Raw genomic sequence first — 27,993 nt, forward strand, 5'->3', positions numbered from 1 at the left:
TGGATTATAAAATACACTTGAAATTTGTCATTACAAGCTACTCTCGTGGTTACTGAGATCTTTTAGGAATTATGTTATTTACTTAAGGCCTTATAGTAATTCTCCAATTTTATGGGGGAAAAAATATCTTCAAGCATTAACTATTTTTTACATTAAAAATAAAATACTATTTTATTTAAAATAAGATATTAAGAATCATTAAAATTTAAAAATATCTTTTTGTTGTTACAAAAAGATGAATAAAATGTACCCCACGTCCTTATTGTGCTTAGCACATTGAGTGATGCTGAGGGCCGTATAAAATTTAAAAGGCACAAACGAAAACGGAGAATTTTCATGTATATAAAAAATAAAGTTGAAATTAGATACAGAAATATAAAAATCAATTAATAAAAGCCTGTGACCAATATCATTAATAAAAGGTATATAATTCATAATATTTATATTATTTATAAATCATAAACAGAATACTTCTCATTCCAACTTATTCATAAATTGTAATATTTCAATTCAGACACTTAAAGAAGTCAAAATCCCAAGAAAGTAAGTAATGTCTAGCCTATATGTTGCAAATGTAGCCAAATGACTAAAATATCCATATATTATATTTTTTTTAAAAAAAACTATCAAACTTGTCATTATCAGTATATTTCTTATCATTAGTTGTTCAACAACTATCATTATTAGTTCACAATTTATTAATAAATAACTTGTTATTACCAGTACATTTTTTATCATTTGTTGTTTAACATTCACTCATCATTATCAGTTTACAACTTATTAATAAACTTTTTTATACAAGAAAATTTTTGTCATTTAACTAGATTTACAAAATACCAACTCAGGCATCACTTTCTTTCATGAGATTTTAATATCTTAAATACCTAAATTAGAATATTACACTTTTAAACCTCTTTTTATGTTATTTTCCCTTTATTATTAATGGAGTGTTGTAGATTCCGACAAAACAGAGCTGGTGGAGATGAATAAAGGCATCTTCCTGCCACCATAAAACCTACTTCTTCCCTTTTTATATATAAAATACAAATAACTAAATTATATAAATTAACCCAAAAAAAGAGAAAAATATATAATTTTTAACTAATGTGTAATAATTATTCCTCTGGTCCTAAATATAAAATATCTTATAGTGTAATTGATATTATAAAATAGGTCATATATTTAAGATTGGAGCAGTAGTACATAAATATGTAATTGATAAGAATGAAAAAAAAAAAGTGAATTAAATTTGTAGACATATAAAAAGCGTAACCTATAAAAATAAATGATCAATCCTACCCCGAAAATTACTACTATAATTTGCGTGTAGCATCGGCGCAAGTGCACAAATAGGTGGAATTTTATACCTCATTTTTTGTCTATTTACTTCCCTTGGATTAAAAATTACATATCAAAGAAAAAATAAAATCTATTTATGTAAGAGTTTTTTTTTTAAACTCTTCCTTCTAATTAATATCACACTATTTTAAATTTTAAGTACCTGTATTTAATATCCTCCAACTAAAAGGGATATTATTAGAAACAAATAATAATTATTTTGAAACTTCGAAGCACACCATTATTTAGGGACAAAAACATTCAAATAAAAAATGCAAATAGGGATGGTAGAATCCTAAGCAACTCTATTTTAAAAAAATAAATAAATAAATTTAACCTTAATTTATGCAAACCAATTTAAAATTATCAAGTTCAAATACTAAAAGGGTCCTTCTTTTTCATTTACCCGGGGGGGGATGTTTCAGCCTGCAGTCCTGAACTGTAATTTTGGAGAATTTAAACTCTAAATACTCTTCTCACCTTGTGGTAATTTCATAAGCTACTTGTAAAATGAAAGAAATTAAAAAAAAAAAAGAAACAATCAAGAAAATCAATTAAATTACAATAAACCAACAACAAAAAATTGCACAAAATCGTTCATTTCTATAGAAACACATATGGTCCTCAATTATCACCGTCCATCTGGATTTGAGCTGTGATTGGCCCTCCTCACAAATCGCCCCTGCCAAATCACCAACAACCTAAACATGTGTTACCCTTTTTTTTTTTTTGCGGAAAAAAGACAATTATATTAATAATAAATTTAAAAAGTACAAACCTACCAGTAGATAAAAAAGAAATTACAAAAAAGAAGTCTCATTATAATTAATAAACCCTGTCTTATAGATGCATTATTACTCCCTCCAATTCTTTTTATAAAATGCAAATAATTAAATCACATAGATTAAAAATAAATTGTATTTTTTGCAACTTACATTTAAAAAAAAATCTCACTTATTGAAAATGCGTAAGTGAGAGTGGGAGTGAATAATTAATACAACTAACTAAACAATAATTAAAGGGGTGAAAATAAAAAATAATACTAAAAAATTTAGATATGCTATTAGTGCCTCTTATGAATAGGAATTATTTAATTTTCCCATTTAAATTTTAACAAAAATATTATAATTGCTCTATTTTTCATCATTAAAAATAAAAGACAAACGACACAAACACAAGTCTCTCTTGGGAAAAAAAAAAAAAACAAGACATAAAGATAAATATTTAGGACGGCATGCTCATCAAAGCCTTATTTTTTAGGTTGCTTAAATGATTTGCAAATATACTCTTAAACCCTTTTTGAAAAGAGAAGGTCAATTCATGGCAGATGTATGATGTATCTCATGATTTCATCAACTACTACTAATATAATATGGGCCCACAACTCATCATAACCAATCACATATAGTTATATTCTCATATTAATGAAAATATTGAGGAAAAAAATTTACAATTACAATCGCAAATAGTAATTTAAACAATTATAAAAGTGAGAGTTTTAAGTACAATTTAGGAATCTGAGTTTTAGGAGTCACTTCAAGTAACCCGTTGCTTGTATCATATAAACTTATACCACATATTTTTAAGGACAATATGATCAAATTTTTTACATTTATTATGTTAAATTCTTCAATTACTCTTGTTTTTCCAATATTACTACCTCCGGTCCTAATCATAAGACCTAACTGACTAATTTGAAGAGATCAAGGAAAGAAGTTAAGTTAATTATTTGTAATAAATATATGTTTTTTTTCTAAAATATCCTTACTAATCAAGTATATTAGTTAAAACTATTATTGTTAGAAGGATTATCTTGGAAAAAAATACATAAATACGAGAGACAAAGTGGATTGGAGTCTTATATTTAGAACCAAAATAAAAGTCAAATAATATTCTATATTAAGGACCGAAGGTAGTACCATTTAATATTTTTGAGACTGAAGTGTTGTTCACCTTAAATTTTTAATTAAACTGAGCGAGTATTGGGAAAGCTATAGAAGTGTTTCTTAAAATCACTTTTTCACAAATCGAAAAAAACTCTTCTACATATTTATTTCGTATACCGTAAAATCATTTTTAAAATCATGATTTCGTTTCTATTCAAACACCCCTGAATAAAATAAACATTGTCCGAGGGGCGAAAGTGGAACTCCACAAGCTTGTTAAAAGTCAACCATACCTTCATTCTGGGCCGTTGATCAGCGTTGACTTTTCTGACTTGATATCTAATCTTCTTAGAGATGAGACGTGTCCGCCGCTTTTCTTTGTAGCGCATCACGCTCGCTTCCCTCACTCCGCCCATATTTGTCAGCAAATCTATATGGGCTTCTTGGGCCTGACAAAAACAAATTACTTCCAAATTAATTTTTGAAAACATAATTTACAAGACTTTTTTTTTTTTTTACCTTAAATACAAGAAAGAATATAATGAATCAAATTACGCACAAAGTCTGACATAAGACTTATTTTAAAATTTCTGTAACGCTATGGGTTTTGAAACTAGTGTTAAATTTTCCCCCAAAAAAAAATTGATATATCTATATTTAGATTTGCTTATTAGTAATTAGTAAATGATATTACTCCCACGCCCAATTCGTTGAGGATGGAACTCTTTTCTTTTCGTCTTTATCTTTTTAATCATACAAATAGTTTTGGTTGTTTTTTTCATATATATAGAATGATGATTAATATTTTCAAGATAATAAATGTCTTGTGTTCCATGAATCATGAGCTAAAAAAATCTCAATTCGCTAAAAAAAAATCTCACTTCAGATAATTTCTATACTTTCAAGGAATTGGAGAATTCAATATATCTTTTGAATTAGAAAAACATCACTACAGCCGTGAAAATACATGAGATTTAGTTTGCATTCCTTCGTTTAAGAGTCATTTTACTTGTAAATATCGAATAATATTCAAGAATAACATATTGTTTATGTGCAATAACAATATTATATGAAGTTTAATAGTTAACATTAACCCTTAAGAAAAAAAACACTAACTTGTTGGCCTAAACCAACACTTAAACTCATTTTAAATGGAAACAATGCAAATAAATTTAGGGCTACCTTAAATTGAAAGAATAAAATTTGACACAGGAGAAAAAAAAGGGAAAAATAAAGAAAGAAGAGAGGTACCCACTAAGAATTTGAAAATAAAAAATAATAATTTTCAATATACAAATAGTTCAATTTTCACTTTCATTTTTTTAAGCTGAATAACAATATAGAAATGTGGTATAATATATATGGGAATATTTTTTTTTTATTGGAGAAAGAACAGAAGAAAAAGGAAATGGGCAAAGAGCTTCTTGCAAGATGCAGATGCTCTGTTTCTCTTATGTCCAACCATAGAGATCAAACTTTCTTATTCTTGTTTTTGGATTTTGATCGGCCGGCGAGAGATGAGGAACATACATTGGCATTATTTCCAGGTGAATCGGAGCCACGACGTCCGTTGGCGAACGGCGACCCTCGGTCGGACCAAGCACTCAAAACGTCGTCGTAGTTCAGTTTTAACATCAGTTTTGAGGCATTCGATTTCGGAATCGAAATTGCTCTCAGTGATTTCATCTTCGTCTTCTCCGCCACTTTCTTCGTCGTCGTCGACGACGACGTTTTCTTCTTCTTCTTCTCCTTTTCCGCCGGCGCAGCAAATGACGACGTGTGCTTGTTGATTCTTGGCGAGATTTCCACTATGTCAACCGCCGGGAAATTCCACCAATTGCTGTCATCGACACGCCGGAGAGCCTTCACCAGCCCCAGTCGGAAATCGAGTTTTGCGCCACATCCGAATCCTGAGGAATCCACGCTCCAATTATTCCCCCCTTCGCCGTGACAGGATGCATCATTGGAATCTTCTTCAGCTCTGCTTCCAATGATGCTATCGATTCCCTCGTCGATCTCCTCATCGAGAATGGATTCGGCATCGAAATCTTCTTCGCAATCATCGTTTAATTCCAACGAATTCACTCGCGAGATAATCTCCCCGGGACTCTGGCACGACTTTTCTTGTAGATTCACCATTTTGGGATCCATTGGAGAACTAGGCTTGTGCTGAATTTGTTGTTGAAGGAGGAAAGAGGCAGCAGAATCATCGAAGACTCTGAAAGGCAAGAACAGTTCCTCTGCAGATTCATCCAGAAAAGCAGCATCATTAGGTCTGCAGAATTGGCCTGGTTTTTTGAGGTTCTTGTTGGAAAAGAGATTGGGATAGGCTGTGGATAGCAAAGCAGCAGCTTCATTGTAGGTTTGATTCGGTCTTTTTCGGGGAGCTCGAGATTTTCTGGTCGAGATTGTTAAAGGGGAATTGCTGGATTCAGATATTGTTGAAGAAGCAGAAGAAGTAGAAGATGACGATGTATGAGAAGGACGGATCAACGGAGATGGAGATTTCACAAAATCTAAGTCGAACCCGTAGGTTCTTCCACCACCTGCTCCAGTTAAGATCGAAGACATCTTTGCGAACAGGTATGAAGATGAACCTCAATAAGATTTTGAGCTCAAGTTCATAAGCTGAGATTGAAAATTAAACAGAATCACAGTTACCAGAGCATGAAAAGATCCTCATTTTCCCTAAATTGAAAAGGAAGAGAAAGCTAAATCACGTAGAGAAGGGTACAAAACCCTAAACCCAGAAAGTACAAGAAACAAACAGTGGACGGCCTTTTTCCTGAAAAATAACAAACAAAAAAGGAAGAAAAAGCCAAGAACTTTTAAGAGGAAAAAAATAATAAACAGAAGAACACCAGAGCCAGGATAAAAAACTCTGAAGACTCCACTAAAAACTTGGCTCCCAAGTAGTCAAACAAAACCGAAGAAAGCAAAATATAGGAGTAGGTATCCCAAATCGCTAGAAGAGTAATTCCCACAACCACCTACCCAGATACCTACCAAAGCTGTGATAGGTGCCTGGGTATTATAGAAAATCAGAAAATTTTCTGGGAAAAGAAAGTTTTCCAATAAGAGAAGGGAGGGCCTCAGTGTCTTGGGCAGTGATAAATTCGGTTGACTGGTGACAATACAGAGAGAGGAGAAGGAGGCGATGAGAGAGCACAGCACAGCAAGTCACCAGGAGAAGATATATAGGCAAAAAAATCTAGAAAGACACAATCTATGAACGCAGGCTGTGTCAAAGAGAGAGAGTGAGAGAGAAAGAGACTAAGAGAGGGTGTGGGTGTGTTAATGGCTGGAGGAGGTGGAAGAACGAAGAAGATGAGATGAGAACGGTGGAAGAGACAATGCTCAGTCTCTGCTGTTCCGAACGTGGGACCACTTTCTCACATTAAGCTTTATTTTTTTCCTCCTTACTAATTCAGCTGTTTTACACCGTGGTTTCACAAAAATGCCCCTGCTCCTTCCTTCCTGTATGGTATGGGATTTGGCCGGAAAGAGTCAAAGAAAGAACTAATAATATGAAAATCATGGTGAAAGGAATATAATTCAACTGAGGAATGAAGCAGGCCTTTTGTTTCTGTTCTTATTACTTTGTAATAAATATTAAATACATCATACCGTTGTGGCCTTCTTACTACTCTTTCATTAAAGATTTAATAACGAATGTCTTCTATATTAATTTCAATCATTTTTTTTAAAAAGTTCAGGTATTGATGATGAAAGCTCACAACAATCAAGATGATTTCTACGATTGAAATTTTATCTCTTATATTTTTAAACAACTGAAGCAATTAAGTGTAACTCAAATAAAAAGGTGCAAATTAGAAGGTGATGGCATGCCTGTAATATCGTGTCATAAAATGGGCAAATAAGTAATTGAGGGAATAAAATCTGGAGGATGTCCAAGCACGGATGTACCTTTGAGATTATTCCAAGTGTGCCATTCCAATTCCCTACCATCACCACCTGCAAAGCCCTTCTCGGGGGTTTATGGAAAGGCTTCTTATCTTGTGACGTGGCATTCTATCATTGGATAAACTGGATTCTTAGGGCAATCGTGGAAGACCTTTTTATGGGGTAAGGAGCTCCTGAGTTTTCACGGGTATCCAAGTCGGCTTTTGGGATTGGGAACTCAAACACTTGAAATATAATATTTATAAATTTATTTTTATAATTATAAAACTACTGTCGTCTCTTACATATGTTCACATAAAATCAGTGAATAAGTATTTTTATTTATAACTTACAAATATATTTCAATAAACTTTGAAATATACTAATGCTGGAGTGATATATTAATTAATAACGATAAAACATAAAATAATATGTATTAAAAATGAGAGTTTTGGACGGGTTCGGAGGAGCAATGATTTGAACCTTTTTGGTGGGTTTCGCATTAATCTGTGGCTCTCCGCCTCACTACGTTGTGCTCATTAGGATCATCGACTCAAGATTATGCGCTTCCAAATCTTTTAGCTTTTTGCACCAGTTGCCCCCGGTTTTCTGGATCTACACATTCTTCGCCCACAGTTTGCTATTGTTCACGTACACCCCTTTTTCGCTCGTCGACAGTACCAAACATTTCGGCTTCCAATGTGAATTCTATATTTGGAGTTGATACTGATCATATATATACAGGATCTATTTTATATGTTTATTAATTTTTTTTAAATTAATTTTATTGACATTTTCTAATAATAAAAAAAGGGTAAGAGAATTAAGAAAGATATTTAAAGTATTTAAAAAATACTATATTAGTTAATTTAACTAATATTCTTAATCTATTTAAATTAGTTAATTAGGTCTTATATTAAAAATTGAGAAATATTATTTGCCAACAAAACTAGCCTAATTTAGAATACCGAGGAAAAAGGTAATCCCTCTGTTCCTTATTATAAGAGACATTTGATGCTTATGACATGTTCCTATATATAAGAGACACTTAAAAGTTGTTTCTACTTTTTTGTATTGATTTCCTCTTTTATCCATATTTTTTATCTCCAACTCACATTCTTACTCCCTCCCACTTCTCTTTCTTTTAATAATATAATTGTTCTCTCTCATACTCTCTCTCCTTATTAATAAGGGCATTTTTGAAGAAAAAAATTATACTTTTTACACATTAATTATTTTTAACTAATTTTAACTATTTTTTTTATCAACGTACTTCGGTTATTTGTCTCTTATAATAAGGAACGGAGGGAGTATTAAAAAACAATATTTATTTAATGTTTATTTATTTACTTAGTTCTTAATAAATTGTCTTTTTTGCAACAAAAAAAAATCCAGGAAATAATGGTTCATATAGCATTCACCCCAAATCAAATAAATTCTCTATATCTTTGAATTTTTTGGGTAAGCAAATAACTTTGATTTTAATTTAATTAGATTTTTTTGGTAAAAACTTTAATTTGATTTTACTTTAAAATATATTTGATTATTCAATTCTTCAATTCTTACACTAATTAATAATGATATTGTAAAAATTACATCTTAATTGAAATGATAAATTTCCTAACTAAACAGGCAGCCTTGATTTTCCTCTTTTGTGAAAAAAGCCGTCACTGTGGAAAATTTCCTCCTTACAAGACTGAGTAATTTTATCTTATTTTGAGGTTTCCGATTTTGTTAAGAAAAATGCGTCATTTAATTAACAAAAAATATACAATTTTGAGATAAAAAATAAATAAATATGAAGAAAACAGTAGATCTCTCAGACTTCTTTATGCATCCCCACCAAAAAAGTTAAGCATTAACTCCTTAGCTTCTTTTTGCATGTGGGCGCAATGTCTCCTTTTTAATGTAGGTATTCCCCCAAAAAAAATCCGCTTATCATCTTTTGAAATTACTCCTTCTGGTTCTTAATATTATAAGGCCTCGTTTGAATTTTATTTTAGTTCTAATTATAATACTTCAATCTATTTTATATCTTATATTTATATATTTCTTTTTAAAGTAGATACTTTAATAATGATAATTCTAACAAATAAACTTGATTAGTAAGGATATTTTAGAAAAAACAACACATATTTATTATAAATAAATAACTTAACTTACTTTATTAATCTCTTCAAATTAGTTAATTAGCTCTTATAATTAGGATCGGAAGTAGTATTTTATAATATATAAAATAAGTATGTGAAAGGATTTTTGTCTTAATTTTTATGAAATCACTTTTTAAAAGTATTTTACGCCCCATCTAAAAATGCCTCCTCAGTCTTAAAATATTTATAGAGGAATTATATTTATTATCCTATGTATTTGGAAAATATCTAAAAACCGGTTGTCTAAAAGCTAATGAAAAAAAAAAATCAAATTGATCAATCTCATTCGTGCACTTGTAATTTAGATGTGTGAGCGAGTGAGAGATATTTACACACCTCATGCACCAACGCACACAATATCTTTTTCGAGATGTGTGATCCAGTGATTTCTTTCAAGGAAAAAATATATTATCTTCGGTTCCTAATTTAAAATTTCAACTTCTATTGAAAAAAAAACTTTGTAATTTTGAATTTTCTTTGAAAATAGTTATACATACCCTTTATTTCCATGACATCTTATATTTGAACTTATGTAATTTAATTAACTAAACATTACGTACACTTCTTATGCCTCCAAACCTAATAAAAATAATGAAATAAATAAAATAATATATACTTTCACTCAAAGGAAAGCCCTGAATTGCAGTTCATCTTTCTTTCAGATGGAAATTGAATTATAATTTATATACTTTCCTCAATTATAAATATATGATCTAAATGAGAGGTTTGTTTCGATTTTTTCTAAAATTAAACTTTAATTCATTATGTTTCTTAAATTCATAATTATTTTTACAAATCATCTATATTTATTGCATATATTAAAAAGATTTATATTAATGCAAATAACTTCCAATACAAATATTTTTTTATTAATAACTAATTTAAATATTTTTTAATTTATGTAAGTTAATTATCTAATTTCAATATTTAAAATTAGAGGAGCAATTCCCTTTTTCCTCCACAAACATGACACTGTTTTTCAAATATCTTTGTACTACCTCCGATCCTAATTATAGGAGCTAGTTGACTAATTTGAGGAGATTAAAAAATAAATTAAATTAGTTATTTGTAATAAATAAGTGTTGTCTTTCCTAAAATATCTTTGCTAATCAAGTGCATTGTTAAAACTACCACTGTTAGAAGGACTATTTTGAAGAGAAAAAAACATAAATATGATAGACAAAATGGATTAGAATCCTATATTTAGGACTAAAATAAAAGTCAAACAAGATCTTATATTAAGGACCGGAGATTATACTTTTCACCATACCCAGGCCACCATACTTTTTAGGGTTTTGTGGATAAGTTAAAGTTTAGAGAGAGAGAGGATAAAGAATGAGAGGTGTGATACAAGGTTGAAGAATTATTCAGTGAAAATAAAACTAAGGAGCTTATCCACACATATATAAGACATTGTAGTTAGAACATAAGGGCATTACTTGATGTATATTTCGCGTTACCTTATCTTCAAAAATGGGGTGACTTGGAATCCTCCCAGCCACCGAAGCTCTCTTCAGATAAACGCCCGCCAGTTGATGATGATGAAGTGTACGTAAGAGTGAGACTATCAGACTACATAGATACAATGTGACAAACCGTTACATGTACATGTGACTTGCATCTTCTATATGCTTCACTCATGCATCTGTCTTTTTTCTTTTATTCATATAATTTAAATCCACCTATATATACAAAAGCATGGTGACAAAGGATTCAGGCTAGAAACTTCACTCAAGCATAGGGGGTAATACCAGTACAGGAATAGCTACCATTGACTCAAATGACTAGAGCTGGTAATACGAGTTTGATTGTTAGTTACATGCTAGTCCGTTAAGGGTTGCAGACAATTCTGTTTGAAGTATCTTCGGCTACTAAATGTGGATTTTTTTTTAGCGGTAATTTAAACATTAATTTGTCATATTGTAAAATAAAAATAAAATAGGCCCATAGTCAAAGACACATGAGAAGGTCTTTAAATTAATAAGATGGATATTGCCAAATTTGATCTCGCTCATAATTTGAAGTTATTAGTATATGTCCTTTTAATTATAAAAAAAAGTTATTAAATTCAATAACATCCAAATGAGGTCATTTTTAAAAGATCTATGAATATATTACATGCAAAGGACTTGAAGTTTGGTTAAAACCACACAAACAAAGAAACGCAATCTTTCTAAAAACAAGCTTTTAGACACACAGTGACACAGAGTCACAAAAAAGATTTGTGTATGCACACATCACTACTCAGCTGTCATACTAGGCGGGTCGCTATCAAATAGTGGAACACAGTCACATGCCTTACAATATCGTAACATGTTTGCGGACCACGTATCTCTTCCATATTTTTTCCAAGCATCAATAGTATTTTACAACATGCTCTTCTACCAAATATTAGAACGAACTAATCCTTCGTAATACGATAAACTAAAATTTAAATCTCTATTAAAAAAATATATTAATATTTAGTCCTCGATAATATTTTGAGTATGATTGCTTTGACACAGGAAGATATATGTGCATAGGGGAAAAAAAAAAACGACGTAGTCTTTAATTTACTCATGTTTTCATATATTGATAAAAACTTTAAAAAAAATTATAGTTTTCTGTCTCAAATAAGTCAAAAATCGTTTTAATTTTAGGTTTTCCGAGGGAAAGATTTTCGTGTAGTGAGAGTGTTAAAAGGCAGTGAAAGATTATATATATATATATATATATATTTCTTTGATCAATATTGACTGATTTTCAAGTGCATTGCATTATTTCATATGGATTTTCACTTCAAAAGAGTCCATTTTTTAATTAAACGTATTTTTTCAAGCGTTATATGATGAAATTTGAGAAATAATGCCCGCGGTTCAATATATGTGATTGAATAGTGTGGCTTGTACAAATTTTATTATACTACCTCCGGTTCTAATTATAAGACCCAGTTGACTAATTTGAGGAGATTAAGGAAGTAAGTTAGGTTAGTTATTTGTAATAAATAAGTGTTGTCATTCCTAAAATATCCTTGCTAATTAAGTGTATTTGCTAGAACTATCATTATTAGAAGGATTATCTTGGAAAAAAATACATAAATATAATAGACAAAATGGATTGGGGTCTTATAATTAGGACCAAACTAAAAGTCAAACGGGGTCTTATATTAAGGACCAGAGGTAGTATATAATTATTTATTGATACGGATATATTAATATTTATTTTATAATTTTTTTAATTCTACAATTTCATGAAGGCATACTTTTCAAATGTTAAAAAGCTGCCAGTTTTACAAAACTCCAGGCATTAGACAAAAGTGTAAATAAAACATTTTTATATAAATTAAGACAAATTCTTCTATGAATTTATTTTATATATTATAAAATTATTTTTAAAATTATGATTGGTTTTCATTCAAATATTTTTATGTTTTTTTTCCTAAGATCACTACATCACATACGTGAAAAGTATCCTATTGCATCCTCACATAAAACATTAAATTATAAGGTTTTCAAAAATTATAATCTTAGTAGAGATTGGTGATATGATAAAAGCAAATACTTACAAAATATTATTTAAATTTTTTATTTAATTATTTTTATAAAAATATTGTACACAATATATCTTTTTTTGGCTACATATATATAATCCTTCTATTCTATTAAGGGTAATTATATTCGAGACACTATCAGATACTAAATATTACCTCTGATCCTAATTATAAGAGGTACTTGACTAATTTGAAGAGATTAAGAAAATAAATTAAGTTAGTTATTTGTAATGAATATGTGTTGTCTTTCCTAAAATATCCTTACTAATTAAATATATTGGCTAGAACTATTATTATTAGAATGACTTTTTTGGGAAAAAATGCATAAATATGAGAGACAAAGTGGATTGGGGTTTTATATTTAAGATCAAAATAAAAGTCAAATGAGGTCTTATATTATGGACTGGAGATAGTATAAGAGATTCAAATTTTAGTTAGGCCTCGTTTGGATGTCTCCCTAAATGCATAAATAAGAGATTCCTAAAAAACCATGGTTTGGGGAAGAAGTCAGCTAACAGAAAAGGGGAAAATGTGAAACCATGGTTTGGGGTAAAACCATGGTTTCAGTAGAAGTGGTTTGAAGTTGCTTCTGGCTTAAATTTTCCAGACGTTGGTGTGGGCCCAACAGCATATGACAAAACAGCCCTCAGAATTGACCCCTCACTCTTCATTTCACACTCGGTCCTTCACTATTTAATCTTATAATTTATAAATATATGTATACATATTAATTATTTATTAATTATATTATCTTATATATTATTAATTATGTTAGTAAAAATTATTTTATTAACAATTTTATTTCTTCAAATCAAAATATATTATAAAATTTATCCCTTATATAATTATCATATTAACTTATGCTTTTTTTAATAATTTGCACATGTAAAAAGTGCTTCTGGTAACAACTATCCAAACACTCTCACTTCTCATAATCAATTTTTCATAAAATATTTTTTTTTCATAATCTATTCTTCAAAAACTATTTTCCAAATCATAATCTGGTTTCATCCAAACACCTTTTTAGTTAAGGGGGTGTTTGGATAAACTAAACCATGGTTTCAGAAGTGTTTTTACGGATTACGAAGTAAATAGGTGGATGAGGTTACCTCATTTTGCAGAAAAGTACTTCTGAAACCGTGGTTTTGAGAATGCCAAACACCTAAATAAACTAGTCCTGTTAAGCCCGTTGCGTTTTTTGGACATCAGCTTGATTGTTTATTCAAGAGCCTACCATAACATATCCGGTGTTAAATTGCGTGGAGTATGAATCGAATTAGAAAGAACCAATGGCCCAACAATTTATTGGGCCTATACATCCAAGCCCAAATATGTCTTACGACTAAGATCACAATGTTTTCTTTTGCCATCCGCAATACCGCTAAACTTGAACGGGTGTGCGTTATTATAATACTGGTTATGGTTCTTAATATAATATAAAAATTAAATAACTAATTTAAAAAGATTAAAAAATTTATTAAATTAGTTATTTGTAACAAATGTATGTTGATTTTTTTAAATTACTTTAATTCAATTATGTACATTGGAGCTACCTTACAATTAACAGAGATATTTTTTAGAATACATTATAAATTTGAAGTAAAAATGTACTGATGTCTTATATTTTTTACCATCAACTAGTTTTTATGTTTAGGATTGAGGGTAATATTATGATAATCCCAAAACAAAACAATCAAATACAAGGGAACGGTTTTTTTCCACCTTCACTCACTTTATATCTTATAGAAAAATTTAAGAAGTGAGCCACTTATTTATAACCATGACTTGTTATGAATTTTCTATTCATTAATTAATATTGATTAATTGTCACATGCTGCAAATTTATGGAAGTTAATTATACAATGCACGTAATTTAGAAAAATACATTATATACGCATTAATTTTAATTTTAACTTCACCCAAAAACAGATTGATTTTTTTTCCATTATTCACCACAACACAAAAAACTTATATACCCATCATTATGCATACAGAGGGTTAAATTTATAACTTCACGCTATGGGCCTGGGCACGTGCCCTATGACATTGGTATGCTTTCATTGGAACATTGAGATTTCACACTTTGCTGAACCAAGCCTCAACCATCAATAAACCCTTTTTCCTTCCTCACGCTCAAGACCTTTGCTTGACGGACCCATATCTCTCTCCGACTTCTGTTATGTCCACCGCTGAAGCCACCGAGAACGGCGCCACCACAGCGTCGGAGTCCCAGCCGGCTGTTGTCGCTTCGGACAATGCCTCCGCCGCCGAACTAGCTTCCGCCACCACCACTAAGGCTGCTGCTGATGCGACCCCCGCCCAGGGCAACCCATCGAGCGACGAGCCCGACTCCGAGCTTCCTAAGGCAGACGAAGCTTCAGCCGATCAGACCGCTGCTACCACCACTAACACTGCCGCTGCCACTCCGCCCGAGAAGCGATGGCCGGGTTGGCCAGGGGATTGCGTGTTTCGGCTCATTGTGCCGGTCCTCAAGGTTGGTAGTATTATCGGTCGGAAGGGTGAGCTCATTAAGAAGATGTGCGAGGAGACTCGAGCGCGCATTCGCGTTCTTGATGGTGCCGTGGGCACTCCGGATCGAATTGTGAGTGTATTTGCATCTGTATTTCTAGGGTTTACTTTTGGTATTTTCCTGATCATTTCTACATTCCAATTTCCTTTCTGCGATAATAAAACACTGGGAAAATTATGTAAATCAAGATTTGTACTTCAATGCTTTTTTCCCCTTGTGTGGTTATTTGAGTACGTTTTGCTAGGGTTTGTACCTTTGATATCTTGCTTAAATTCTATTGTGGACGAAGCGAAGCAGAATAATGTGGATTCATATTGAACTTAGACTCTACACTACTTATCAAGTGACAAATAACAATTTTTCGTTAGGTCTATTCTCTTTTTATCACTGGAGCGTTATGATGATGTTCATTGCGCTTGCTTGCCGTTTGGTTTGATTGATGTACTCTCTTTATCAAGTACTTTGCAACTGGTACTGTTATTTGAATTGATTCTTGTTTTTCGTTGTTCGACTTCAATTTAATTAAAACTTTGTAAATCTCATAAGGCATTTTTACTGTTAAATATTAATTTATTGTTGCAGTTAGCTTTCAAGGTTGGGAATTATATGGATAACATTTATGACGTAGTTGCCTTGTGAGATTATCAGATCACTTGGATACTTTGATAAAGTATTCTCTTCATGTTGCTGATGGTTTTGATTTCATCAAAAATGCTTACTCAATTTTCTTGTACCTGTTGCTTACATGGCAGTAGTAAATTACCAAAGTGGGTGGAAATTGTTCATGTACATTCATGACTAGACCTATTGAACGTTTTCCTCAGATGAGTACCTTCTACTTGTCTGTCTGTTTCTTTCCAATCATTGAATGTTGATAAATTATTCTTCATTTGTTTAGGTACTTATATCAGGGAAGGAAGAGCCAGAGGCACCTGTTTCCCCTGCAATGGATGCTGCAATAAGGGTATTTAAGCGTGTCTATGGATTGTCTGAAGGTGATGGTGAGAATAAAGCATCAGGACCGGCTGGGGTTGCATATGTTTCTGTTCGTCTGCTGGTGGCATCGACACAGGCTATCAATTTGATTGGAAAGCAAGGTTCATTAATTAAATCTATACAGGAGAGTACTGGTGCTTCTGCTCGTGTGTTGTCTGGAGGTATGCTTCTTATTACCGTTATTTAATCATGCATTGAGGATGTTTCTGGCAATGAGTTATCCTGTCTGTTCTTCCACATTACTAATGTTATGTGAAGCCTGCTGTAGTGTATCTTCTGTACTTTCATGTGCTTTGACTGGCTTTTTAGGGAAGATTATTGATATGAGGTAGATTTAAGGGGAAACCCCCCCCCGGGGGGAACACCAAAAGAAAAAGTAACTGGCAAAATCACTAAGCCTGTTTCCTGGCTTCCACTCATTGATATAGAATATGGGATATCGGATATCTGAGTACTGAGCAGGTTCTATGGATTGCTTAATGAAGTACTTAAGCATGATAATAATACCGCTCCATCAACAAACTTTTGAGGGAGAGTTCTCCACACTGCTTGGGTTCCTATCAGGTTCTAGGGGAAATATTTCCCCAATTTATTTGTTCCTGGAGAGGGTACAGCTTGCCTATTAGGTTATGGTTTAGCATCTTGGTTTAGGGTTATTGATAATTCTAAGCAGCAGTTGTAACTAGTAATTTTTCCGACCCAATCCATTTGGTGTCTAAATTTCAGGCTGTTAATAATTGTTTGTTTGGTATGTGGATCTAGAATATAGTGCTTCTGCTTACCAAATCATTTTCCTGATAGATGAAGTGCCATTTTATGCTGCTGCGGATGAGAGGATTGTAGAGTTGCAGGGAGAAGCCTTGAAGGTCCTTAAGGCTCTGGAAGCAGTAGTTGGCCACCTACGAAAGTTCTTGGTCGATCATAGTGTTCTTCCCCTTTTTGAGAAAAAAACTGTAAGCTTTTGCTGCTGCATCTCTATTATTTTATTTTCTTTTTGTTTTTTTGGGGCATTCTCGTGCCATGAGATTTGTCATTTATGCTTAAAAGTTCTTAGCAGTGTATTACCAGTTTGCATTCTCTGATTTGAAACTATTTTGTATTCCTAATTTCATGTCGGAGTAAAAAAAAAAGGGGGGGGTTTATATGTCATGATATTTAGGTTTGAAGGTGCTTAACCGTGTAGATTCTTGTTTCTTGAATCGTTATTTTGGCTTTTTGTGAGATGATTAATTAGACATTGACGTGTTTATAACCCTCTTATTCAATTTTTTCATTGCCTTGATATGTGTGACTTTCTGTTCTGTTCAAGTACAATGCAACAACCACACAAGACCGGCAAGCAGATACCTGGGCTGACAAGACATCTCTGCATAATGCTTCGCAAAATAGCATTAGTGTTGATGTTCCTCTTTCAACCAAAAGGGATTCTCTTTTTGTTGAGCGTGAAACTCATTTGGATTCGCAACTCCCATCCTCTGCAATGTCACTCTACGGGCAGGATTCTTCACTTCCTGGTGTTCGTTCTTCAACCCTTGGTCGTGGTGGGGCTCCCATTGTTACCAATGTTAGTATTCTAACTACTCGAATGTTTTATCTGTGTACCATTTAAGTTAAAAGCTTCATTCTAAACAATACCGATATCCTTGATTTCTTATGCTTGTATATAGCAATTTTCAGATTATTTACTGTGTTACTATGTAGCATTCTTATCTTTTGGAAACATTTGATTTAATGTGGCTTAAATTTTATGATTCCAAGATGAACCTTTGACTTATTTTACATGTACTGATTCACCTATAACTTAATTCTTTTCATATGTTTCATTTATTTATCCTTTGACAGGTCATGGTAACTCCAGCTCACCCATTTTATTCCTTTCAATTATCAGGTGATACAAACAATGCAAATACCACTATCCTATGCTGAGGACATCATTGGGATTCAAGGGACTAATATTGCTTACATTCGCCGTACCAGCGGAGCCATACTGACGGTGCAAGAGAGCAGGGTGCCTGATGAAATTATTGTGGAAATTAAAGGCACCACAACACAAGTCCAATTGGCACAACAGTTGATCCAGGTAAGAGAATTGACAGGGCTTTTTCAGCCTATGCATATGATTCTGTTATGATAAGCATAAGATTAATTTCCTACTGTCCTAATTTCCCTAAACACACCTTATGATCAATCTCCAAAGTACCCCTTATTCTCGTACAACTGGACCCAAATAGACCAAACCTTGGGGAATCCATCATTGTCTGGTCCCCGGGTTAAAACATATTGCAAAGATAATTTCTATCGAGGGAATATGTACCTGTATGCCGGAAAAGGTTTGAACTAAAGACGTGAAGTATTTACCTTATTCTCAGTTGACTGAATTCATTATAGTGAGATGAAATTAGCAAGGTCACCTATTTCTGTCCTGGTTACTTGTACAGCTAGGGGACATGTAAGGTCTTATCCGGCAAATATTTATACCAATATTTAGGGTTTGATATCATGTATGAGTGCTGAATGATTTGTTGGCATGCGAATATATGATACCATCCGGGTAAACAAGTTTGCATTTGCTGATAGAAATTCCTCTCTGGTTACAGGAAGTGATAAGCAATCACAAAGAGCCAGCCTCTAGCAGTTACGGTAGGTTAGATACAGGTGGTCTGAGGTCCTCATATGCTCAGTTGGGGGGCAGTACATCTTACTCGTCTTCTTCAGTTTCCTCACAGCCCTACCCAGGTTATGGCTCTTCTGGTTTAGGAGGCTACAGTACTTTTAGGCTCTGAAGTTTTCTCTCTGAGCTCACGAGTTGCTCTATTTGGGCTTAGTTTCTTCCTAATCAATGATTTGAGGAAAACTAATGTACTATGACTCAAACAATGTATAACTGCGATAACAAAAGCCTTTTTCCCATTGTCTTTTATTGTGCATAGTTTTGTATTGATTTACAAGTCTTATGGTGGCTTCCACATTTATAGGGTGATTAAATTATATTTTCATGATTATGATCTTTAGTTTTGCTATTTCACATAGATATCATGCCTTTATCATTGTGTTTTGGTCCTTATCAAGATAATGATGCAACTTCTTAAAAAAAAAAAAAAAAAACCTCCCTTTTGCCGACAAATTGTTTGTTCCTTAATTGTTAGTGAAATTCTTGTAGTTTTTGTTTGTTTTTTTGGATGAAATAAGTTGAAACGCTAAAAAGTTTATTCAGCTATGCCAAAACTTGGATGGGTTAAGCCCTTTGCCCTCAACAGGTGGGTCGGATTTTTCTGACAACATGCCAATAGCCTGTTTATTAGCATGAATACTTCCTGTTAATTGGGAAATTTAGCCACCTTGTAATTTTAAGCAGTTAGTGTTTTTTTAATTTTTGAAAAATTAACCACATGAAATTCTAGGAAAAGAACTCATTGAAATAGTACTATTAAAAAGACTTTTTCATTTGAAAGATTAATTATTTTAATTTTAATATAATATATAAAAATAAGATTTACTTATTTTGAGAATCACTTATTTAATTGAGAAGGGGTGCTGTCACTTACGCTTACCTAAATTATTATGACTTAATCTTCAGTGCTTTCTAATGGACTAATATTCTATTGAAATGAATACTTAAAAAAAAAAATTAAATACCTTCACGAAGGGGGAGGAGAATTATTATTGTTAGCCTAAAAATAAATAAATTCAATGGAATCCAAAGCCTCCGAACCGCGTAAAGTGAATATACAGTTCGTTATCCAGCTGATGAAGAAAAGAGAAGACAGTTCGTTATTATCCTCAAAGTGTTCTCACATTTAGGCCAACCGTTGGCTAGAGGATTCGCATATCATCTTCCAGAAGAAGACGAAGAAAATGCCGACTTTGAACTTATTTACGAACGTGCCTGTGGATCCCGTCGTCGCTTCGGATATTCTCAGGGACGCCACCAAAGCTGTCGCTAAAATCATTGGCAAGCCTGAATCTGTAAGTCTAACTTCTTTTCTTCTTCGCTCCTCCTTTTCATTCTTCTCTTGTTCTCTTTCTAGTTTTAACTGTAAAAGTAATCGGAAGCGACGTACTGAATCATAGTAGTATGAGCTCAAAATCGCGCCTTTAAGATGTTCGATAGAATGTTCGATCTCGTTGAGTATGAGTATAAAGTAGTTTGAGCGTTAATCTATTGGCACTTGGCAGAAACATGTTGCTAGAAGATAATTGAAAATTGGGTCGGGTGGGTTTTGGTGGAATTTTGTAAGGTTGTAAGCGTGCAAGGGGTGAAAAAGATGGTAGAGCTGGATGACTTGTCAAAAGACCATTACTTTTGTGTTGTAGTTAATTCAAGTTGAACCTGTTATTTTAGGAAAAGTGGGGATTATATTTCTTTTCATCCAAACAAACTGATACACTTTTGTCCCTCTTTATGCTAGTTTCTAAAATGGTTAAAAGCTATAATCCCGTTTCAATGAGAAAAATCAGTTTCTTGTGTTCTTGGCGGAGTCACTTGACATCTTCTGTTGTTACTCTATTATAATCATTGTCGTTAGTCTGGCTTTGGTGGCTTCACAAGTATAGTTTGAGCATTCTCACTTATATGTAAATCATAACTCAGTTAAACCTGTGTATACCCTGGTTTTACCAATGTAATCTATATAAATCATAACCGGTGAGATTAATAAACAGCATTTGTGTGCTCTTCATTTTATTCAGATTCTAGCTATGGCCATCCCAAACAGCATTGCTGTACATAGTTTGATATACTTGTGGCTTTTCTTTACCTTTTGCAGTATGTGATGATTTTGTTGAATGGGCAAGTACCTATTGCATTTGCTGGAACTGAAGAGCCAGCTGCGTATGGAGAACTGATCTCCATAGGGGGACTTGGTCCAAGTGTCAATGGAAATCTGAGTTCAACAATTGCAGAAATTCTTGAAACTAAGCTATCAATTGATAGCTCTCGTTTCTATATCAAATTTTATGATGCTCCGGTAATTCTTTTGTTCTGTCCTATGGTAGCTTTTTTAGGGTTTTCAGTATGTACTTGCCATAGGAAGAATGGTATAACATGAGATTGCTCTTGAAGGCATGTTTGGGTTACTTTTGTTTGGCGGCCTCGAAGTTCGCCAAATTGGAGATAAAAGAGAGGGATGATGTTGGGGGCTTAACTGAACATTTTTTTTCCCATTATCCTCTTTTCCTTAGTAGCAACACTCACTAAGTTTTCAATGAAATTTCCCTTCCCTTCCTCTCCATTGTCATCCATCCAAACATAGCCTAAATTATGGGTTTTTATGAATAATGTGAATAATAGTTGTGACTAGCTTTCACCAGTCACCACTTTATCTTGTTCGATATATTCTTATTTGATGTAAAGTGATTTTGTATATCATTAGTTCTTTAATTCTCTCCACATGATGGTGGGTTTGTCAGCAATAATTGTTCAGATAGTTCTCTTTCCACCAGCTATATGCCCTATTTATTGATTTGGAAAACTCTATAAATTAATGATCAAGTTTTTTCACTGCCTGTCTCATTTTGAGAATGCAAGGAAACAACCTTAAACATGCCATGAGTAGTCTTCTCAAATCTGCTCAAAGTTACTATCAATTTTTGCAATCTTAAGGTCTTATTATATTTTTCTGATGCAGAGATCATTCTTCGGGTTCAATGGCTCAACTTTTTGATCAAGCATTCTTTCTAGGCGTATGGGAGATCTTCCATTGAAATAGAATCGGGTAGGTTCATCTTTTGGTAAATTCTGTGAAATTTGAGTGCTTTGGTTTTGTAGTGGATGAAACATAATCATGATTATCATTTGTGAAATGGTATCTTCCTTTGTCTTTCATCCTGATCTTTCTGAAGTGCAACTCTGTAATTTATTGTTCTTCCTGCCATTTTTACTTGAATGTTCAAGCAGTTTTCTTTTCTTTTTTTTTAATTAAAAAAAACACCTTGGTGCTCTTTCATGGGCGGATAACAAGCGTTGAATTTTTTTTCAAAAAAGATAACATTATCTGATAGTGATTTTGATTAAAAAAATAAAGTAGAAGATTTATTATCTCTATATCTTTCATGTGCCCTATTTATCTGGTTTTGTTCTCTCATTCTCTTTATACGACTGATTTTCACATTATGTATCACAATGTTCAAATTTTCGTTTCTGATTCTCTGTCAAGTATTCATATAAAACTTTATTGTGTATAAAATATTATAACTTCAATGTAATTTTCAAACAAACCCATGCATAAAATTAATTCTAGTTTTGTGGATACAAAAATTAATTATAGTTTTATTAATGTAAGATATATAACGGATCCATGAGTGTATGAAATGCAACTTTTATTATTACTCAGCAATGACAAAGCGCTCACAGCGATTACACGTGGCTTTTAGACATTGGAAAGAACATTAACTCTAAGACTAAGTCATCTGAAGACTCTTAATATGAGTGATAAAGAAAGATAAGAAGAAGACACAGACTAGTGAACCGACAAGAACCCCCTAACTAATTAGACTCTTTTTTTTTTTTTTTGGGTGATTACATGCTCATTGGGCTTTCAAGATCATTGAGTGCCGCAATGGCTGCTTGGATCTTTATCTGTACAACATCTTTCTCTTCCTCATCCGCCTGAAAACACAACGGAAACAAGGATTTTAATTTTGATTTTCATACATTCATTAACCATGAAATACTTGAGAATTTTAGTATATATTATTTCCATAAGATAAGGGATATATAAATAAATAAACATCATTTCGAGATGTGCATTAGTTATATCAACTAAAGCTAACCAGCTAGCATTGGATTCAAATTTCTCACCAAACCAGCTGATGATTATAACCCTTCAATTTCTTGCACGTTTCAAACCAATTTTCTTTTGCAATTGATGTGACTTTTATATATAGTGCTGGCCACATAAATATTAATTCACAGTTAATTAATAGTCACACATACGGCCTTGACTTTAGGATGACAGCAGAACATAATCAGATGCCTAAATCATCGTCGATTTCATCTTATTTTGATTTGCTATTAACACGGGTCACTTGCACTAGAATGTAATTATACTGAATTGACTTTCTTGGCAGTTATGTTGCAAGAAACCTCCAAAATAGTACTAGTACTTTGTGGAAAAAAAATTAGTTGGGTACACAATAAAAAAAATAATTGAAAATGAATTATTAACTAATAATTATAAAATATAATAAATATTTTTAAAAAACAACTCTAGAAGACTAGTAACTGGGAAGACCAAGAAGCTGAACTATTGGTAATTTAGTTCATTACTCGATGAACGTCGAAAGTCAAATAAGCGAAATAAGGGTCAATGGGATTGGTCTCCGTAGAATCCGGGGCCCAGCTAAGCGACAAGGCGTTTTTGCACTTGAAAACGACAGCAGATATGAAAATTCGTGGAGAGACAGAGAGAGAGACGATGTCAGGGAGATGTTTCATGGGATCTGGAGGAACATGACAACATGAAGTGAAGACGATTCAGAAGCCTGCATTCTTGAGAATGAGGATCACGTTTTGGAATTCAAACCAATTTTCCCATGTTCCTTCATTGAAGGAAACGAGTGGTGTTAGAATTTTCCAGGAAAGTCCATAAATTTTCCTCGTGTGAGAAATATGTTTAATTACATATGTAGTGTTTTCTTAATCCCCCCACGAGTTTGAAACTCCGATCAAATCAATTTAGCTAAAAATTCCTAACTTGTTCATCTCAAGTTTGTAGCTCCATCAGTTTCATCTCCCATTTAGATGAAGTATTTAATTTGTGAGATTAAGATGAATTTATAAAGTTACATATATATATATCATAATTAATAACCTCAGAGTAATCTAAAACTAGCATGATCGAACTTATGACTTTTCACTTATAGGAGAGTTTTCATACTACTAAGCCATGAGGTAAGTGGCAATTATGGGTAAAGGTTAAACATTCAACATGTAGAAAAATACAATCCTACATACTACTCCTCTGATCCTTAATATAAGACCTAATTATTGAGTTGATTTTGAGTCTAAATATAAGACCTATTTCTTATATTTATCAATTTTTTCTAAATTACCCCAATAGATACTCTCTCAACTATAATCAAGTAGAAAAGGAAACAAGGATATTAACAAAAATGATTATAGTATTTTAGAAAAAATACGTCATATTTTTTTTTTATAATCAACTAACTTACTTAACTTTCTTGATATAATCAAATTAATTAAATAGATCTTATATTAAGAACTAAAAGAGTATAATAGAAAGTAGTCATTTCTTTGGAAAAGTCGAGAATAATTAGTCACATGATAAAGTTAGCATAATGACTCACCAAAGCAGCTAGAGATGGAGGATATTAAATTAAGATTTTTTGAAAAAAGGATAAGATTCGGATGAAGGAGTGTTGTCTAATTCCCAAGTATGAGGACAAACTAGTCACAGAGATAATTTTCTATAAAAATAATAATAAACTAAATGAGGGTCAAGCACATGGCTTAGAATATTATATTCTATAATTGTGGTGAGTAATGACAGGAGGAAACAACTCAGAGTGGTGCGGTGGCCTTGGGGAAAAAAAAGAAAAAAAGCAAAAGGAAAAGAAGACAGGGACGGAGCCAATAGCATAACATGCAAAGCTTCTTCTTTTATGACGATTCCAACGTAAGATTGTCGAGAGAGGCATGTACTTTTAACTAATTTGATTAGATTAAAAAAGTTAAATAAATTAGTTAATTATAAAAAATATGACATATTAAGTAAATTAGATAATTATAAGAAATATGATATATTTTTTTTAAAACATCATAATTATTATTTTTTTAATATCCTCCCACGCTCTCTATTCTACTTATAGAATTATAACTGAGGAAATGTTAATGGAAATAATTTCAAAAATAAATAAATATGATAAATAAATTTTATAGTTGAAAGTAAAATTAACTTAATAATTAAATCATATATTAAAAATAATAAGAATAGAATCACAAAACAAGAAAATGTGTCTTGAGAAGCAGAGTCTCTGGTGCGGGGGGCCCTCTTTCCCTTTGTGCTGAATTGGGACGCTTAGAGATTAAATACGGATCTCACATGATTCTCCAAAAGCAAACAAACATCCAACTCACGCAATTTTTTTCAACTTTCCTAAAGTCACCCTAGCATGTGGTCCCTATCTCGTTTTGGCAATATGTAAGAAACAGATCTCCTTTTAACGTTATTTAGTTTTTTTTAAATAAATATTTCTTTTTTAACTCTTATTTTCTTAATATGATTATTAATTTTTTTATTTTTTAATTACATCGAGACAATTTACATTTTTTTATATAATATATGATATCAAGTATACTATTAAGTTAAATCTCATGTTCAACAGCTGATAATCCATTTCTCTATCTTTTCCCGTTAGACTAACACATGGATAAAATAATCAATATATACTTACATGAGTTTGTGTCTAATTATTTTTTTTTTTAAATTAAAAGGGCAACAGAACCTCTGCGACCTTTTAGTTACAAGAAAGTTCTCATATTATTACACTATAAGGCTATTGAATATCTGATCATCTGTTTGTGAACATACGAGTTAGGTTTTTTTCTTTCAATTATTGTTTGGATAATTACTCCATCCCCTTTAAGAGACGAGTCCCAGTGTTCCACACACTTATCACACATACACACCTTAATTGAAAGGAGGAGGTGTAAAGTGCTACTAGTCGAGTTGCAGGATCTTCATGTCTAAAGGGAAGAGGGAAGAAAGTTTGTGGTTATATTTACAGGACATTAGGACAGGGAGAGAAGATCTTCATATTAACGTATAATTTTACTCTTAATTTATTACTATGTTGACTTTGTTTTGATAGGATACAATATATATTAAATAGAAATAAAATTGAAAAGTTGTTAAACTTTAAATGAGAATCAATAAAATTTAATATTTTTATTGGTCTGCGTAAAACATATCACATGTTATTAGAAGTGACTTGTAAATAGAAACAGAAGAGTATACGAGTAACTAAGTTGAACCAGAAGAGGGAAGAGTGACTGACCTGAATGAAGAGGGTGTGGAGGAGGCGGCCGGAGAAAGAGGTGATGTTGGCGGTGATAATCTTGAGCTTCAAAGATTCAAACACTTCACACAGCTTTACCATTGTGTCTGTCCTCTTGCTGCACGCCAAGCTCACCACCACCGTCTTCTCTCCCATGTATGTCACTCTCAGCTGCTCCTCCATCACACACCATTCATTTCAATGTTATTCATTCATTCATTCCTCATACTACTAACTACTCCTTTTCTAATTATTATTTTAGAGCACCTAACTTGCTCCCTAACACACACACAAACAATATATGCGTGCATTATAGAGTACATAACACTCACCATAACATATTAGCAGCTCCATGTATAATTTACAGTTTCTAACATATTTACCATTTACAATTCCTCCAAAATTTTGCAATCAATTTTCTCAACAAGAAAACATGATGCATGTGCATACAACTTTTAAAAATGATTGCATAATGTTATTAAATTTTTGCGATCAAAATATAAAATAACAGTAATTGCTTAGTGATGTCATAACAATGCTTTCATAGAATTCATAGTAAATCAGGGCTCTACAAGTTATCACACCATCACTTAACAGTATGCGCTGCAAATATAATGCTTGAAAATTTGATTAAATTATTTGTGAATAGGTGGGAAATGGTTTTATATTGTCAATTATAGAAGAGAGAGAGGGAGGGAGAGATAGAGATAGAGATGGAGAGAGATGATTACCTCATGGACTTCAATGGGGGGATTTCTTGCGCTGACGGACTCAAAAAGCTGCTGCTCTGTCTTGTTCCTCTTGGACCTGAGAAGCACAGGCAGGTCTTGTTCATATTCAAACCTTGAATTCTGATTCCCGCTGTTGCTACTCATCATGTTCATGTTCATGTTCATGTTCTTGCCAGATTCAAGCTCCATTATCTCTGCTTCGATGCTCTTCTCTTGTTCGTGCAAGTGCTGAATGTACTCGATCGCATCCTTTATGATCGACGCCTTATCCATCTGTTTTTATTAATTGTCCCAGCCAACACCACCACCACCACCACCACCACCACCAGCAACATCAATTTTAATTAGTCAACAGATCCTAATAATATAGCTATCAAAGAATAATCTATTTAACTACCCAATTAAACATTTCATAGTGGTGGGTTCGGATTTCCCTTTTTTTTTTTTTTGTCTTTTCTGTCCAACATTGTGCGAGTTAACTACTTTACCTTGCTAATATTGGGAACCACTGCTCTGAGAGCGAAGAGCCGTTCGTTGAGCTTCTTCCTGCGATTCCTCTCGGAGACAATATTCTTGGAGGTCGTCGACGACGAAGCGTTGCCATCTGGAGAGCTCGAGTCGTAGTAGCCGGAGATTGCCTCGTCCAGTGCCCAGCTGCCGAGTTTGAGAGAAAATTTTAGGAAAGAATCGGTTCATCTATTGAGTTCGATCGATCGTGGACTTAATAGTAAACGTAATTGTTGACTAGAGTGAGTGAAATACCTTTCGAGCTCTTCGGTTTGGTAGAACACTTGCGTCTCCCAGAAATGATTGAGTTCGCTGCCGAAGTTCTCCATGGTTGTGGAGCTCGAGGTACAGAGAGAAGCACACACAGACACAGAGAGAGAGAGAGAGGGGTGGCCCTGCCTGGTAT

The 27,993-nt window shown here is 32.8% G+C and overlaps 4 protein-coding genes across 5 annotated transcripts; 2 read left to right on the forward strand and 2 right to left on the reverse strand.

Moving 5' to 3' along the window:
• Nucleotides 1–1,715: 1,715 nt before the first annotated feature.
• LOC114731184 (protein CHLOROPLAST IMPORT APPARATUS 2-like) lies at nt 1,716–6,591 on the reverse strand. The gene is made up of 3 exons (XM_028918309.1): nt 4,755–6,591; nt 3,518–3,673; nt 1,716–2,020 (listed from the first exon to the last, which is right to left on the reverse strand). The coding sequence occupies exons 1-3, from the start codon at nt 5,793–5,795 to the stop codon at nt 1,970–1,972; spliced, it is 1,248 nt and encodes a 415-aa protein (XP_028774142.1). The 5' UTR covers nt 5,796–6,591; the 3' UTR covers nt 1,716–1,969.
• An 8,349-nt stretch (nt 6,592–14,940) lies between these two features.
• On the forward strand, nt 14,941–19,357 carry LOC114731183 (RNA-binding KH domain-containing protein PEPPER-like). Its single transcript, XM_028918308.1, has 6 exons — nt 14,941–15,408; nt 16,235–16,493; nt 17,134–17,285; nt 17,642–17,896; nt 18,221–18,412; nt 18,930–19,357. Exons 1-6 carry the CDS (start codon nt 14,986–14,988, stop codon nt 19,113–19,115), a joined length of 1,467 nt encoding a protein of 488 aa, XP_028774141.1. The 5' UTR covers nt 14,941–14,985; the 3' UTR covers nt 19,116–19,357.
• Nucleotides 19,358–20,007: 650 nt separating this feature from the next.
• Nucleotides 20,008–22,227, forward strand: LOC114731187 (macrophage migration inhibitory factor homolog). The gene is made up of 3 exons (XM_028918315.1): nt 20,008–20,298; nt 21,099–21,299; nt 21,960–22,227. The coding sequence occupies exons 1-3, from the start codon at nt 20,188–20,190 to the stop codon at nt 21,993–21,995; spliced, it is 348 nt and encodes a 115-aa protein (XP_028774148.1). The 5' UTR covers nt 20,008–20,187; the 3' UTR covers nt 21,996–22,227.
• A 356-nt stretch (nt 22,228–22,583) lies between these two features.
• Nucleotides 22,584–27,979, reverse strand: LOC114731186 (transcription factor bHLH35). Of its 2 annotated transcripts, none has more exons than XM_028918313.1 (5): nt 27,846–27,979; nt 27,569–27,740; nt 27,081–27,353; nt 26,350–26,520; nt 22,584–22,939 (listed from the first exon to the last, which is right to left on the reverse strand). In XM_028918313.1, exons 1-5 carry the CDS (start codon nt 27,914–27,916, stop codon nt 22,850–22,852), a joined length of 777 nt encoding a protein of 258 aa, XP_028774146.1. In that variant the 5' UTR covers nt 27,917–27,979; the 3' UTR covers nt 22,584–22,849. The 2 variants fall into 2 exon arrangements, with proteins under 2 accessions (XP_028774146.1, XP_028774147.1); XM_028918314.1 differs by having other exon boundaries at nt 27,569–27,734; nt 27,843–27,979.
• Between the last annotated feature and the right edge of the window lie 14 nt (nt 27,980–27,993).

This window comes from Neltuma alba, unplaced genomic scaffold (genome assembly GCF_004799145.2).
Source record: "Neltuma alba isolate B1F8T4 unplaced genomic scaffold, ASM479914v2 tig00012806_pilon, whole genome shotgun sequence".
Lineage (NCBI taxonomy): Eukaryota > Viridiplantae > Streptophyta > Magnoliopsida > Fabales > Fabaceae > Neltuma > Neltuma alba.